Source organism: Nerophis lumbriciformis, linkage group LG19, assembly GCF_033978685.3.
Source record: "Nerophis lumbriciformis linkage group LG19, RoL_Nlum_v2.1, whole genome shotgun sequence".
NCBI lineage: Eukaryota > Metazoa > Chordata > Actinopteri > Syngnathiformes > Syngnathidae > Nerophis > Nerophis lumbriciformis.
In genome coordinates, this window is record NC_084566.2 from 29,317,106 (window position 1) to 29,334,510 (window position 17,405).

Consider the following 17,405-nt stretch of genomic DNA (forward strand, 5'->3'; position numbering starts at 1 on the left):
CCGTAAACCAGGCACGGGTAGATTTTGCGCTGTGTGCAGGCGCCAAGTCCTGTTGGAACTTGAAATCTCCATCTCCATAGAGCAGGTCAGCAGCAGGAAGCATGAAGTGCTCTAAAACTTGCTGGTAGACGGCTGCGTTGACCCTGGATCTCAGGACACAGAGTGGACCGACACCAGCAGATGACATGGCACCCCAAACCATCACCCAACCATGCAAATTTTGCATTTCCTTTGGAAATCGAGGTCCCAGAGTCTGGAGGAAGACAGGAGAGGCACAGGATCCACGTTGCCTGAAGTCTAGTGTAAAGTTTCCACCATCAGTGATGGTTTGGGGTGCCATGTCATCTGCTGGTGTCGGTCCACTCTGTTTCCTGAGATCCAGGGTCAACGCAGCCGTCTACCAGCAAGTTTTAGAGCACTTCATGCTTCCTGCTGCTGACCTGCTCTATGGAGATGGAGATTTCAAGTTCTAACAGGACTTGGCGCCTGCACACAGCGCAAAATCTACCCGTGCCTGGTTTACGGACCATGGTATTTCTGTTCTAAATTGGCCCGCCAACTCCCCTGACCTTAGCCCCATAGAAAATCTGTGGGGTATTGTGAAAAGGAAGATGCAGAATGCCAGACCCAAAAACGCAGAAGAGTTGAAGGCCACTATCAGAGCAACCTGGGCTCTCATAACACCTGAGCAGTGCCAGAAACTCATCGACTCCATGCCATGCCGCATTAACGCAGTAATTGAGGCAAAAGGAGCTCCAACCAAGTATTGAGTATTGTACATGCTCATATTTTTCATTTTCATACTTTTCAGTTGGCCAACATTTCTAAAAATCCCTTTTTTGTATTAGCCTTAAGTAATATTCTAATTTTGTGACACACGGAATTTTGGATTTTCATTTGTTGCCACTTCAAATCATCAAAATTAAATGAAATAAACATTTGAATGCATCAGTCTGTGTGCAATGAATAAATATAATGTACAAGTTACACCTTTTGAATGCAATTACTGAAATAAATCAAGTTTTTCAAAATATTCTAATTTACTGGCTTTTACCTGTATATATATATATATATATATATATATATATATATATATATATATATATATATATAAGAAATACTTGAATTTCAGTGAATTCTAGCTATAAATATACTCCTCCCCCCTTAACGACGCCCCCGGCCCCGCCCACCCCCACCTCAAACACCCCCCCCAATGTCCCGAATTCGGAGGTCTCAAGGTTGGCAAGTATGGTTGAAACGTTGCCGTTAACGTGAAGCACCCGCGGCTCGAGATTTGTAAGTGGACCGCGTGTGCGTGAGGAGCATTCAGTGTCTAGACTTGTGTATGAATCATTTACAACATGCGTGTGTGTTTGTGTGCGTGTGTGCCGGCGGCGTGCATGGGGCATCTTACTCAGGGTTGCTGTTGCCCAAACACTGGAGAAGAAACTTCTCCCCCTCACGAGGCAGATCGCTCTCAGGCAGGATCTGAACATTCGGGGAATCTGTAAGTGAAAACACACACACAAACACACACAGCGTGTTACATAACGCAGCACTGAAACCCGCGCATCTACTACTATCTGCACCCTGCCGGCGTCGCCATCCCGCCGTCTCACTCGATGACATAAGCGCCTTACACAACAAGCAGTACTGGCGTGGGCCACTAGGGGGCAGCGTGGGACTTGGGCCCACATGGGCGAGGGTAAGCGGGTAAGCCACGGGCCCTGCTCCTTTTATCCTCCATATAAATAAACAGTGCACTTGTTATTACTGTTAAATCACTGGCGCACAAATCAAATTGAAAAGAGTTCCTAAAGTGACTCACACAAGACCCTCAGGGTGTGCTCGCTCCGTTTGTCCCCCGGCGCCAGCGAGGGATGGTCGACGGCGCAGGTGATGACCTGGTTGTCGTTGGCGCGGCTCACCTCCAGCGTCAGCTCGCTGCTCACGTTGTAGGTGGGCTCATCCTGCACCGACTCCACCACGTCCGGACGGCCTGGAGGCGGAAGGGTGTCAGAGGGTGAGGTGACATAAATAAACACGCCACTAATTAGAAATGTTCCACTTTCGGGGTCGCCGCGGCACAAACAAAAGGCGACGCCCGTTTGTTCCAATTAAATGAAAAATGTGTTTGGTGCGCCGCTCCCTCGCGCCCCCCCGGGTGTTTTGTTCCCCGATCCATCACGACCTGCCACGTATACCGCTTGCCTAACAATGCCTTTCCGCACACTTTTTATGGCAATATTCCACCTCTGCCGACAACCCCCCCCCCTTGCCTCTCAGTGCTGACTCATGCAGCAGTGCAAACAAATAACAGTAAAAGGTAAAATTACACATTTAGGCAGGCGCTCGTAAAACCGCAGGTGTGTCTGCTATCTCGCAAACAATTAGCGCTGCTGCTAACTAAACACTGTCGAGAATACTGAACGTCCCTTTTCACCGCCGCCACGTGGTATTGATTAGAAATTTAGATTTTTTCCGCTGATTCCGTTAATTTGCAATGATCATACGTAGTGAGGACACACCAACAAGCGCCTCCAAAATAATTAGAAAAGAGGCCAGCTTTTTGTTTGGCCAAAATTGGGTAAAAGTTGCATCTTAACACAGTTTATCACTAAAACAATACGATTTTTGTGCTGAACTAGGGTTGTACGGTATACCAGTATTAGTATAGTACGGCGATACTAATAAATCATATTCGGTACTATACCGCCTCTAAAAAGTACCGGTCCCCCACCCGTCGTAGGAACAAATTTTGGCTAGATAACTAAAGATAAAGGTGAAGGAATCATAATATTGAATGTTTGTGGTCTATAGTTGGCAAAGACAAGACAATATTTCAATATGTTCGATCATTAGTTACCGTCAAGGCGAAGATCCTAACGTTGATCACACTAGTGAAGGAATGCATACTTAGTCAACAGCCATACACTAAGGGTGGCCGTATGAGTAACGCCAACACTGTCATAAACATGTGCCGTATAGTGAAACCACACTAAACAACAACGACAAAGACATTATGGGAGAATATTTGCACCGCAACACAACATAAACACTACAGAACAAATTACCAGAATTCCCAGCAGCACCAACTCTTCCGGGACACTACAATATAAACAAACGCCATTGGTGGATCTACACCTAACATCCACTGTAATGATACCGATTACAGGAGCCATATCTACTATGGTTACATCGATATTTTTTAGCATCACAAAATTTCATTTAAAAAAAATGTATATTATGTTTATGAACTCAGGAAATATGTCCCCGGGCACATGAGGACTTTGAATATGACCAATGTATGATCCTGTAACGACTTGGTATCGGGTTGATACACAAATTTGTGGTATCATCCAAAACTAATGTAAAGTATCTAAACAACAGAAGAATAAGTGATTATTACATTTTAACCGAAGTGTAGATAGAACATGTTTAAAAGAGAAAGTAAGCAGATATTAACAGTAAATGTACACGTGGATTAATAATTAATTTTCTACCACTTGTTCTTATTAATTTTGACAAAATAATAGAATATTCATATTTGGTACTATACCGCCTCTAAAAAGTACCGGTCCAACACCACTCCGTCCCCGGTCGTCGCCACGTCATTTTATTGCTGGTTTACGAGCAGAGGAGCATGTTCGGCAGCGCACAATCACAGAGTACTTACAAGCAGACACAGTGTGTAGACAGAAAAGGGAGAACGGACGCATTTTGGCTTAAAAACTAACGATAAAAGTGAAGTTATAAAACTGAAACACCCTCAGGAAGAGGTGCTTTAAGACATGACTAGCTAGCGAGCAGCTAATGTCAAGCCTCAGTCGGCAGTGTTTTTGCTACTTCTAAATCACTAATCCTCGCCTCCATGGCGACAAAAAAAGTACGTTTCTTACAAGTATCATCCCTGCAGGACGAGGAATAGCTAAACATGCTTTACTACACACCGTAGCTCACCAGCGTCAAAATGTAGACAAACGCCTTTGGTGGATCTACACCTGACATCCTCTGTAATGATACCAAGTACAAGAGCGTATCTAGTCGATACTACTATGGGTACGTCGATATTTTTTGGCATCAAAATATCCTTTCGGTTTTTTTTTTAATGTATATTATGTTTATAAACTCAGGAAATATGCCCCTGGGCACATGAGGACTTTGAATATGACCAATGTATGATCCTGCAACGACTTGGTATCGGATTGATACACAAATTTGTGGTATCATCCAAAACTAATGTAAAGTATCCAAACAACAGAAGAATAAGTGATTATTACATTTTAACAGAAGTGTAGATAGAACATGTTGAAAGAGAATGTAAGCAGATATTAACAGTAAATGAACAAGTAGATTAATAATCAATTTTTTACCACTTGTCCTTAATAATGTTGACAAAATAATAGAAGGATAAATGACACAATATGTTACTGCATATGTCAGCAGCTAAATTAGGAGTCTTTGTTTGTTTACTTACTACTAAAAGACAAGTTGTCTAGTATGTTCACTATTTTATTTAAGGACTTCACTGCAATAAGAAACATATGTTTAAAGTACCCTAAGATTTTTTGTTCAAATAAAGCCAATAATGCATTTTTTGGTGGTCCCTTTTATTTAGAAAAGTATAGAAAAGTACTGAAAAGTATCTAAATACATTTTGGTACCAGTACCAAAATATTGGTATCGGGACAACACTTTGCTGAACTTATATAATGTAATGCAGTGGAACCTCAATTTACGAAGCCCTTATTGTACAGACTTTTCAATTTATGAACCACAGACCGAATTAAAATATGCTTTCATGTACAAACCTTGTCTACGTGTACAAATGTTTCATTCACACATTGTGTGTCTCGCAGTTTCAGCCTTTTTACCTTTTCTAAGTTTTGCTTGGTCTATATGAATCTAAAAAAAAGCAACAGACAAGTGATGTGTGGTTTGAAACATTCAGTAAGTATTCGCAGTCACTGCCTACGCCCCCCCCCCATCCCCTCCTTTCTGTTGATTGCCAAGAAGACTAAACCACAATGTGGAGTGGATTTATTTTTATAGTCCTAATCAATGTAGCGACCTGGCTGTTAAAATTAAGGAGTTTTGTGGTTTCGAACTGAGTGCACCACAGAGCTAGTGACAGTTTGTGTGTGTGTGTGTGTCGGCAGGACGGCTGAATACGAGGAGGACAGTTCAGCTTATTGTTGTATTGATGTCGTCATTAAATAGAAAGTTGATCTATCACCAACTTACGTTGGATTTCTGCACACTACCGTATAGCGCTTTATATTGTGTTTTAAGTGTACAAACTTTGACTAAAATACCGTCAAGGCTGGAACCCATTATTCACGTTTACATTGTTTCTTATGACTAGATGTGCTTCAATATACAATTTTTTCCATTTACGCACCTTGTTCAAGAACCAATTGAGTTTGTGAATTAAGGTTCTACTGTACATTAATAATAAAACATGTAAGTGAATGAACTTGACCTGAAGAGATAACTTTCTTTGATATACAACCATACAAATCAAAGCCAAACAATCCTGATGTCAATTTGGACGCATGGGACACAACAAATGGATATATTTGGGAACTGTAGCTGACAACCTAAAGAGAAACTGCACTTTTTTGGAATTGTGCCTATCATTCACATGGCTTTTTTTTTTTTTTTAGGATTCTAAAGATAAAAAAAAATACGCTTACAAGCTGCGGCTAAAGGCAGGCTCTTATCTTGCCTTCAAAGCCCTATGAAACAACTTCAAAATCCTCCATCAACATTTTATATACACACTGCAAGTAGACTGTACCGTATTTTTCGGAGTATAAGTCGCTCCGGAGTACAAGTCGCACCGGCCGAAAATGAATAATAAAGAAGGAAAAAAACATATATAAGTCGCATTTTTGGGGGAAATTTATTTGATAAAACCCAACACCAAGAATAGACATTTGAAAACCAATTTAAAATAAATAAAGAATAGTGAACAACGGGCTGAATAAGTGTACGTTATATGACGCATAAATAACCAACTGAGAACGTGCCTGGTATGTTAACGTAACATATTATGGGAAGAGTCATTCAAATAACTATAACATATAGAACATGCTATACTTTTACCAAACAATCTCTCACTCCTAATCGCTAAATCCCATGAAATCTTATACGTCTAGTCTCTTACGTGAATGAGCTAAATAATATTATTTGATATTTTACGGGAATGTGTTAATAATTTCACACATAAGTCGCTCCTGAGTATAAGTCGCACCCCCGGCCAAACTATGAAAAAAACTGCGACTTATAGTCCGAAAAATACGGTATATATAATGTAGTAACAAACATATTCATAACAATATGTAACATGTACAATATTTACTGTATTTTGGTCATTTTGAGCATTACTGGAACTTCTTTCCTGAGCATATTGATTGATTGACAACACACTTCCTACTTCCGGCAACAAAAATATGTTCCTACTTCCGGCAACTAATGCGCGTGTTTTCTAACAAAGGCAATGGCAGACTTGATCATAGACGAGAAAGATGGCAATTTTTTGACAAATCAGGATTCATATGACGTGGAGGACACTGCTCAAAGAAACTGCATCACAACAAAAGACAAACTATTTGCACTAACAAACTTGCAGTGGTAAAAACGTTTTCCCACTGATACCCAAAATCAACTGGAAAAAACTTCCCCGGCCAGCTTGACCAAGCGGACAACTGTCCATTGAGTGAATCACTATATTGATACATGCAGCACGTCAAGCTTGTATCATATGCTGTCGAGCTAGCTGTGTATAAACTAAACATGAAACTCAGCCATGGATTTGTTGCGCAGGTGGCATCCTATGACAGTTCCACGCTGGAAATCACTGAGAGCGGCCCATTCTTTCACAAACATTTGCAGAAACAGTCTCCGTGCCTAAGTGCTTGATTTTATACACCGGGCCAAGTGATTAGGACACCTGATTCTCATCATTTGGATGGGTGGCCAAATACTTTTGGCAATATAGTGTAGTTTTGATGAGAGACAACAAGCAGGGAGCAGGTTTTACTTCAAAGCAGGTGCATGTTGTCAAAAGTGCACTGCAAAAAGTCAGTGTTCAAATACAAGAAAAAAAAAAGAAAAAAATAGGGATTTTTCATTTGAACTAAGCAAAATTATTTGCCAATCGAACAAGAAAATTCGGCTTGTCAAGACTTTCCAAAACAAGTAAAATTAGCTAACCTCAATGAACCCATAAATACCTTAAAATAAGTATATTCTCACTAATAACAAGTGCACTTTTCTTGGTAGAAAAAAAAAATTAGACCTTTTTGCTCAATATGTTGATAAATATTCTTAAATTAAGTAAATGCTAGTGCCATTATCTTGACATAATGATATGCGCTCGGCATCATGATTTTTATTTTCATGCTTGAAGTAAGAAATTATTACTTTAAAAAAGTAGTTTTATACTTGTGAGTGTTAATGACACAGCTTTGCATCGGTTGATATTCTAGTTTCAAGCATGTTTTACTCAATATAGGACATCAAATCTCAGCAACAAGCTGTAATATCTTACTGAGATCATTTAGGACCAAAACCCTTAAAACAAGTAAAACACTCCAACATAAAATCTGCTTAGTGAGAAGAATTATCTTATCAGACAGAAAATAAGCAAATATCACCCTTATTTGAGATATTTAATCTTACTTAGATTTCAGTTTTTGCAGTGTGCATCTCCAAATGTCCGCAAGCTTTATCTAGAATGTTGTCTTCACTCAAACTCCTGTTCACTCAGCAGGAGGAGCGAGGAACTGGTGTTTTAGGAATGGCACTGGTGGATGCTCGCGCCCTTTTTTTTTTTTTTTTTTTTCCCATTCCTAATCTTAGAAGCCAGGCAAGTGGAACAAAATCAAAGTGGGTGGTCGGAGCGTGAAAAAGGTACATTTCTACACACGGGCCCTTATCTCTTTTTATCTCTTGCTCCCTCTCACGGTGTAAATCCGCATACATCAGCATCTTGAATGTAGGTCAAACGCATGAACAATATATTCAGAGGTGACTGAGAAGGAGGCTGGGAAGCATGTGCTCCTCCATCTCCAGCTCGCAATCTCTCAACATAGGTATTATTATATCCAACCCCCAGCCCCTTCTCTCCACCCCTTCAGAAAACTCGTCAAATACCAGCGCATCTAATGACATCTCGCTTTTTATTACCATAAGCAGTCCTCTGACCCGCCGAGAAAATGACTCTACCTTTCAGGTGCATTTCAATAATCTCTGCCAGGAGTTTTCTCCGCCGTTGGCGCGGTGGAAAATAAACAAGATAAATAGTCTCTCTTGATTAAAAACATGATTATGTGTAAAGCCTTTTGAAAATCACACATTTGAGTTTACCGGCTTTTTTATTTGTAAACCCCAGAGATTCACCCTAAGGCAGTAAAAATGAGTAAAACAATGTAATGTGCAGACCAGACCACGAGTTGGCGACTTGTGGAGGTCGGACCACCAATTACCGACATGCCAGGCTCTTCCAGGTTGATAACACTGTTTTATTTTACAATAAAAGTGCAAAAAGTTTCGGGGTGGTTTTCAGCAGTTGTCTTTTCTCTCAATCGAGCACACGAATGGTTTCTCTCCAGATTGTCGTCTGTCTTGCTCTCGCTCTCCATTACCTGCTTCACCAACCACCATCAACAACAACCCCCTTCTCCTTCCCAACTGCTGCCTTTAACAGAGCGACAGGTGATCAGCTGGGTAATCTACGCACCTGTCGCTTATCTTGAAGCCGGTCCTGGCACACCCCGCTTCGCTGCAGGTCTGCAGGCCACGTCCCCCGCCCCACAGCGACTTTGCAAAGAAACACTAAAGACATGGACAACAATGCTGGTACAACCGAGAAGTACTGCAGTACATTGTCAGTACTCAAGATGTTGCACTCAAAATTGTAAGTGAGCACGCTCAATAGTCGCCATTTTGGTCATGTAGCGGAAAGGGAGGGACGACCAAACAAAAAACGACAATTGTTTTAAGTGCGTTCTGTGGGTACTGACAGTGTACTGCATTTTGCTATACATGAATGTGTGTGAATGCACTCTAAACACTTACGATATAATTATGCTACAGCGTCACATAGTGTTGTTCCGATACCAATATTTTGGTACCGGTACCAAAACTATTTCGAAACTTTTCGGTACTTTTCTAAATAAAAAAATGGCATTATTGGCTTTATTTTAACAAAAAATCTTAAGGTACATTAAACATATGTTTCTTATTGCAAGTTTGTCCTTAAATAAAATAGTGAACATACAAGACAACTTGTCTTTTAGTAGTAAGTAAACAAACAAAGGCTCCTAATTTAGCCTGCTGACATATGCAGTAACATATTGTGTCATTTGCCATTCTATTATTTTGTCAACATTATTAAGGACAAGTGGTAGAAAATTAATCATTATTCTACTTGTTCATTTACTGTTAATATCTGCTTACTTTCTTTTTTAACATGTTTTATCTACACTTCTGTTAAAATGTAATAATCACTTATTCTTCTGTTGTTTGATACTTTACATTAGTTTTGGATGATGCCACACATTTGGGTATCAATCCAATACCAAGTAGTTACAGGATCATACATTGGTCATATTCAAAGTCTTCATGTGTCCACAGAGGGTGGCGGACTGGTACTTTTCAGAGGTGGTATAGTAGCGAATATGATTCATTAGTATCGCGGTACTATACTGATACCGGTATACCGTACAACCCTAGCGTCACAGAGCTGACTTGCTCCTCCTGTTACACAATCAAGATGCCATCACCGGGCACGGTGTGGCATCTACGCAGGAATATTATCCAGTGGAGGTGTTCCAAACCAATATTGATATCAGATATTGGTCAGATATCAGCAATAAACAAGTATGGGGTTCTATTGGTTTGTATCTAAAACCTACGATTAGAGATGTCCGATAATATCGGCAGTTCGATATTATCGGCCGATAAATGCTTTAAAATGTAATATCGGAAATTACCGGTATCGGTTTCAAAAAGTAAAATGTATGACTTTTTGAAACGCCGCTGTGTACACAGACGTAGAGAGAAGTACAGAGTGCCAATAAAGCTTTGTGTGTCGGCCCAATCACATACTATCTACGGCTTTTCACACACACAGGTGAATGCAAGGCATACTTGGTCAACAGCCATACAGGTCACCCTGAGGGTGGCCGTATAAACAACTTTAACACTGTTACAAAAATGCGCCACACTGTGAGCCCACACCAAACAAGAATGACAAACACATTTCGGGAGAACATCTGCACCGTAACACAACATAAACACAACAGAACAAATACCCAGAACCCCTTGCAGCACTAACTCTTCCGGGACGCTACAATATACACCCCCCCCCCACACACACGCATGTCCCAAATTCCAAGCTGCTGTTTTGAGGCATGTTATAAAAAATAATGAACTTTGTCACTTCAATAATAAATATGGCAGTGCCATGTTGGCATTTTTTTTTCCATAACTTGAGTTGATATATTTTGGAAAACCTTGTTACATTTTTTTAATGCATCCAGCGGGGCATCACAACAAAATTAGGCATAATAATGTGTTAATTCCACGACTGTATATATCGGTATCAGTTGGTATCGGAATCGGTGATTAAGAGTTGGACAATATCGGAATATCGGATATCGACAAAAAAGCCATTATCGGACATCTCTACCTACGATATAGGTAGATACAAGCAGTCCTGCAGCGCATTTACCTGCACAGTCAGTTAACATCTAAATGTGCTCCAATACTCACACAAGATTGGTCTTTTCTTCTATTTTAGTCAAGTCATTTACAAAAAGTAGACATGGCAGGCTATAGGCTACTCGGAGCTAGCAGCTACACAACAGCTAAGAACAAAATAGAACACAAACTAGACAAACGTAATAAGTGTCCTTCATTACATTCACAATACTGCCATCTAAAACAGCACATTTGTCAATATAAACAAGTACCAAATAATTATAGTTGCATATTACAGTGGAACCTTGATTTACAGACACCTTTATTTCTTTGTTTATTGCTATCACATGATCACGGCATTTTCGTCCGTGTTGATGGGGTAATATTCCCCATCCGATTTAGCTGAAATATTCCCAAATATTCCCAAAACGGTTTATAATCTTAGGAAAAAAAGGGAGTGTGAAAGATAATACTGAGAAGAAGTAGATGATATGTATTGGGGACGGCATGGCTTGGTTGGTAGAGCGGTCGTGCCAGCAACCTGAGTTCCTGGTTCGATCTCCATCTTCCGCCGACCTAATTTATGACCTTGCATAGCAGCTCCCGCCATCAGTGTGTGAATGTGTGTGAATGGGTGAATGTGGAAATAGTGTCAAAGAGCTTTGAGTATCTACACTGCAAAAACTGAAATCTAAGTAAGATTTAATATCTCAAATAAGGGTGATATTTGCTTATTTTCTGACTGATATGACAATTCTTCTCACTAAGCAGATTTTATGTTAGATTGTTTTACTTGTTTTAAGGGTTTTAGTCCTAAATGATCTCAGTAAGATATTACAGCTTGTTGCTGAGATTTCATGACCTATATTGAGTAAAACATGCTTGAAACTAGAATATCAACTGTTGCAAAGCTGTGTCATCAACACTTACAAGTATAAAACTACTTTTTTAAAGTAATAATTTCTTATTTCAAGCATGAAAAAAAAATCATGACTTTGACACAATTGTGTCTCATAATTAAAACAGATGACAGCCAAATGGACTTTGCTGTTTTATTTTCAATGAAACAATAGAAAACACGTACTCATATAGTAGTACAGTTGGCACAGTACAGTAAACTAGTTAATACATTTAATATTTAAACATTTAACATGTGCCATTTCAAACTATTTTGAACAGAAATAGTTCATGCACATTCAGATGACCTATATTGAGTAAAACATGCTTGAAACTAGAATATCAACTGATGCAAAGCTGTGTCATCAACACTCACAAGTATAAAACTACTTTTTTAAAGTAATAATTTCTTACTTCAAGCATGAAAAAAAAAATCATGATGCCGAGCGCATATCATTATGTCATACTTGCCAACCCTCCCGGATTTTCCGGGAGACTCCCGAAATTCAGCGCTTCTCCCGAAAACCTCCCGGGCCAAATTTTCTCCCGAAAATCTCCCAAAATTCAGGCGGAGCTGGAGGCCACGCCCCCTCCAGCTCCATGCGGACCTGAGTGACGTGTTGACAGCCTGTTTTCACGTCTGCTTTCCCACAATATAAAGCATGCCTGCCCATTCACGTTATAACTGTAGAATGATCGAGGGAGAGTTCTTGGTTTCTTATGTGGGTTTATTGTTAGGCAGTTTCATTAACGTCCTCCCAGCGCGGTAACAACACACAACAACAGCAGTCACGTTTTCGAAAGCAGTTCATCTGCCGTAAACAGCAATGTTGTGACACTTTTAAACAGGACAATACTGCCATCTACTGTACATGCATATGTGACCCACCCATAATGTGTCACATTTTTGTGTTGATTTATTTATTTTATTTTGTGGTTTGAATTCGTTTTTGGAGCTGTCATTACACATTTATCAGTATTCACATTGGTCAGTAGGGGGCAGTGGGGCGTTTCTTCCCAATTGAATGCTATCACCTGCAGACCGGAAATGTCTTGTCATTCTGATGAGCGCGACCAGTCTGTGAACAATTGAAACGTCCTGTGTGCTTTTTCCTCCTGTATAACAGGTTAGTTTTGGTGAATCAACTCACTGAATAATATCCATGTGATCTTTATAAGTTTAAGTACACATTCTGATGGTGGAGCCTAACTCTAAAGTGTTTGTGAGTTGTAGTTTGTATTTGTGAATTAATCCAGTGCACAGCTGCAGTAATCAATACAAAAAGGCGACGTGAGTGCGCAATGTTTATATAGGAACTTCTGATCCTAATTCAGACTCCCAAATTAGAGCTCCCGTTTTCTTATTGATTTTATAATGTATATTTGTATAATGTGTGTGTTCTGAAATAGTGACAGAGAATAGAAAAAGGATGGACAATTCAACCCTTAACTCAACAATGAGTAGATGAGTGTTATGTGTGTGTATATGTGTGAATAAATGAACAATGAAATTCAAGTATTTCTTTTATATATATATATATATATATATATATATATATATATATATATATATATATATAGCTAGAATTCACTGAAAGTCAAGTATTTCTTATATATATATGTATCTTATATATATATATATATATATATATATATATATATATATATATATATATCTTAACCACGCCCCCCGCCCCACCCCCCCGCCCCCCACCTCCCGAAATCGGAGGTCTCAAGGTTGGCAAGTATGCATTATGTCAAAAATAATGGCACAAGCATTTACTTAATTTAAGAATATTTTTCAACATATTGAGCAAAAAGGTCTCTTTTTTTTCTACCAAGAAAAGTGCACTTGTTATTAGTGAAAATATACTTATTTTAAGGTATTTATGGGTTCATTGAGGTGAGCTAATTAGGGACCGAATGTCCCTTTGGGACAGAGGACCCTATTGTATTTGTAAGGTTTTATTATTATTAAAATTTGACCCCTTTAACATGCTTCAAAACTCACCACATCATCAGGACTGGCAAAAATTGCGATTCAATCAAAAAACCTAACCCCAAAACTCAAAATTGCGTTCTAGCGCCCCCTAGGAAGAAAACACAGACAAAACTGCCTGTAACTTCCAGTAGGAATGTTGTAGAGACATAAAACCTCTATGTAGGTCTCACTTAGACCTAGATTTCATACACTGACATCCTTCAGCAAAAATCAACAGGAAGTTTGCAATTCCCTCTTCAAAACAAAAATTTTGTAAAAACAGTCACCTTTGCCTCTTTGAGCTGTAATGTGACCCCCTTAACATGCTTCACAACTCACCAAACTGGACACACACATCAGGATTGGCAAAAATTGCGATCTAATAAAAAACCAAACCCCAAAACTCAAAATTGCGCTCTAGCGCCCCCTAGGAAGAAAACACAGACAAAACTGCTCCTAGGAAGAAAACACAGACAAAACTGCCTGTAACGTCCAGTAGGTATGTCGTAGAGACATGAAACAAAAACCTCTATGTAGGTCTCACTTAGACCTAGATTTCATTCACTGACAACCCCCAGCAAAAATCAACAGGAAGTTTGCAATTCCCCCTTCAAAACAAAAGTTTAGCTATAACAGTCACCTTTTTTTCAAACATTATCTCCTCTGAGCGAGTTTGTCGTGTCGGCTTCAAACTAGCACAGGAGAGAGATTGAACCCTTCTGATTAAAAGTTGATGAAAGAGTTTTAATTACTGCTCCGGTTTGGACTTTATGTGCCGTCAAAGTCAGTCCCGTCCATCGCTGCTTGCAGCTTTAGTTTGACTTGTTTTGGAAAGTCTTGACAAGCTGAATTTTCTTGTTCTATTGGCAGATAATTTTGCTTAGTTCAAGTAAAATGCCCCTAATTTTTGAATTTTTTTTCCTTGTTTTTGAACACTGACTTTTTGCAGTGTAGAAGGTAGAAAAGAGCTATACAAGTATAACCCTTTTTTTTTTCGTTCTGATTTGTGTTACTTTGCCGCACTTCTTACTCTCTGTACTGTGAGTGTGTTGGCGGCATGGCAGTAACTAGCATTGAGGACACCGAGGTCATGTCCTCGCTATGTTTTTAAGTGACAAAAAGAAGATAAATTGAGTTTATCTTCTTTTTTGTCACAATGATCTCTAAGACAAATAGATTTGCAGTCAGTCATAAATGATATGACTCACTGTAAATCTACTTTGTGTAACACATCACCGTGCGGTAGATCATCCTCTCTCATTCATCCCATCCATTGTTTACCGCTTGTCCCTTTTGGGGTCGCGGGGGGTGCTTGAGCCTATCGCAGCTGCATCCGGGCGGAAGGCGGTGTACACCCTGGACAAGTCGCCACCTAATCACAGGGCCAACACAGATAGACAGACAACATTCACACTCACATTCACACACTAGGGCCAATGTTAGTGTTGCCAATCAACCTATCCCCAGGTGCATGTTTTTGGAGGTGGGAGGAAGCCGGAGTACCCGGAGGGAACCCATAGGATATTTGGTCATGCACAGCCCCCTACAACTCCAACATCGTCACGCAATTAAGTCATCCGAGCCAAAATGTGCTGTCAACATAACGTTAAATCATACTGACATAACTAATGTTGGTTTCACCTGAATGAAATTGATGTGAAACCCTGTCGGTCTAACAACGTTGTCTCACAGTCAGGTGCCGCCCCGCCCTAAATGCAGAACATGCACTCTGCATAAGGCTTCGCGATCCGTGGGGGGCCGTTTTTGCGTGAAGAAGCACATTAAAATGTAAATTATTGAATGACAAGGCGCTTCAAAAGACATTTTTACCCCAAACGCATTCTTGTTCACATCATGCTCTGTCACAGATTAGAATGAGGACAGGTTTTCCTCATTTTACACCCGGTGGCTCAGTGGCAGGCGTCATTAGTGCTCGCTCTGCAAAGTAGAAGATCTTGGGTTTGAATCCCAGTCGTGGTAGAAAAGTTGGTATGGTTTGTATGTTAAAATTGTTTAATAAGCTAAAATATTTTAGTAAAAAAAGTGGACTGTTATAAAATCATGCTGTTTGTCAAAGATGTTCGATAATATAACACGTGATGGTTCTACCTCAATGAAAGTTTTTGTAATTCTGGAAATTCATTGAGTTGCGCAAGGTAATCAGGTGATGTGATACCCACACTGCAAAAAGTCAGTGTTCAAAAACAAGAAAAAAACTAACAAAAATTAGAGGTATTTTATTTGAACTAAGCAAAATTATCTGCCAATAGAACAATAACACTTGGCTTGTCAAGACTTTCCAAAACAAGTAAAATTAGCTAACCTCAATGAACCCAAAAATACCTTAAAATAAGTATATTCTCATTAATAACAAGTGCACTTTTCTCGGTAGAGAAAAAAAATGAGACCTTTTTGCTCAATATGTTGAAAAATATTCTTAAATTAAGTAAATGCTAGTGCCATTATCTTGACATAATGATATGCGCTCGGCATCATGATTTTTTTTTCATGCTTGAAGTAAGAAATTTTTACTTTAAAAAAGTAGTTTTATACTTGTGAGTGTTGATGACACAGCTTTGCAACAGGTGATATTCTAGTTTCAATCATGTTTTACTCAATATAGGTCATCAAATCTCAGCAACAAGCTGTAATATCTTACTGAGATCATTTAGGACCAAAACCCTTAAAACAAGTAAAACACTAACATAAAATATGCTTAGTGAAAATAATTATCTTATCAGACAGAAAATAAGCAAATATCACCCTTATTTGAGATATTTAATCTTACTTAGATTTCAGTTTTTGCAGTGCATGATTTCAGCCAACAGTAAATAGGCTGAAGCTAATATATGGAAATGACTCATACTGTAGTGTTACTATTAAAGACGATAGCGCAAGATCAAGACCGCTTACTATACCACATGTCCAAAAATAAATACTGATTTAAAAACAAACTGCTTTTGTAAAGGACCATGATGACCAGCTGAGCCGAGCTTACCCGCCAATACATATACCTGTACAATGCACTTTAAGCGATGTACAGCTGATGTTCTGTTCAGTTTATGATTGCACAACTTGACAAGCCAAAAGAGCAGATTTGTCATTTTTCAGGCTAAAACACAAAGAACGACAGCTATGTGAGACATATATACGTTAGTTTTATAACACTTGGTGCTGTATTTACAAGGGACAATGACAGAGACGCCAATTATTATGCACACATAGTGTGGTTATACACAATATAGAATAAAACTAGCTTGTTTTTTCATTATACCATAACCATGCACACATATGTTCACCACTGTACACTGGCGTTTTTTTTTCATTAAAAAACTATATATCAGCGATATTTTTGTTTGGTCAACATGGCTGTTCCCAGGCGGAAAAAGCCCACCAAAGTTTGCTGACATTTGACTAAAAAAGACCGCAACAGTGCTGCTTTTAATAATTCCAAGGTTGGGTTAGGGTTGGAACTAGGGATGTCCGATAATATCGGACTGGCGATATTATCGGCCGATAAATGCTTTAAAATGCAATATCGGAAATGATCGGTATCGGTTTCAAAATTATCGGTATATGTTTCAAAAAGTAAAATCCATGACTTTTTAAAACGCTGCTGTGTACACGGACGTAGGGAGAAGTACAGAGTGCCAATAAACCTTAAAGGCACTTCCTTTGCGTGCCGGCCCAGTCACATAATATCTCCGGCTTTTCACACACACAAGTGAATGCCATACATACTTGGTCAAGAGCCATACAGGTCACACTGACGGTGGACGTATAAACAACTTTAACACTGTTACGAATATGCGCCACA

The 17,405-nt window shown here is 39.3% G+C and overlaps 1 protein-coding gene across 3 annotated transcripts in view; it reads right to left on the reverse strand.

The window, feature by feature from the left end:
• The window catches only part of cadm3 (cell adhesion molecule 3), a 322,568-nt gene that overhangs the window by 36,470 nt on the left and 268,693 nt on the right, over positions 1-17,405 (reverse strand). For all 3 annotated transcript variants that reach the window (XM_061979022.2, XM_061979021.2, XM_061979023.2), the window contains exons 6-7: positions 1,829-1,999; positions 1,415-1,505 (exon numbers count right to left, since the gene is read on the reverse strand). In XM_061979022.2, the coding sequence (XP_061835006.1) occupies positions 1,415-1,505; positions 1,829-1,999 (262 nt within the window). The remainder of the gene's footprint in view (positions 1-1,414; positions 1,506-1,828; positions 2,000-17,405) is intronic.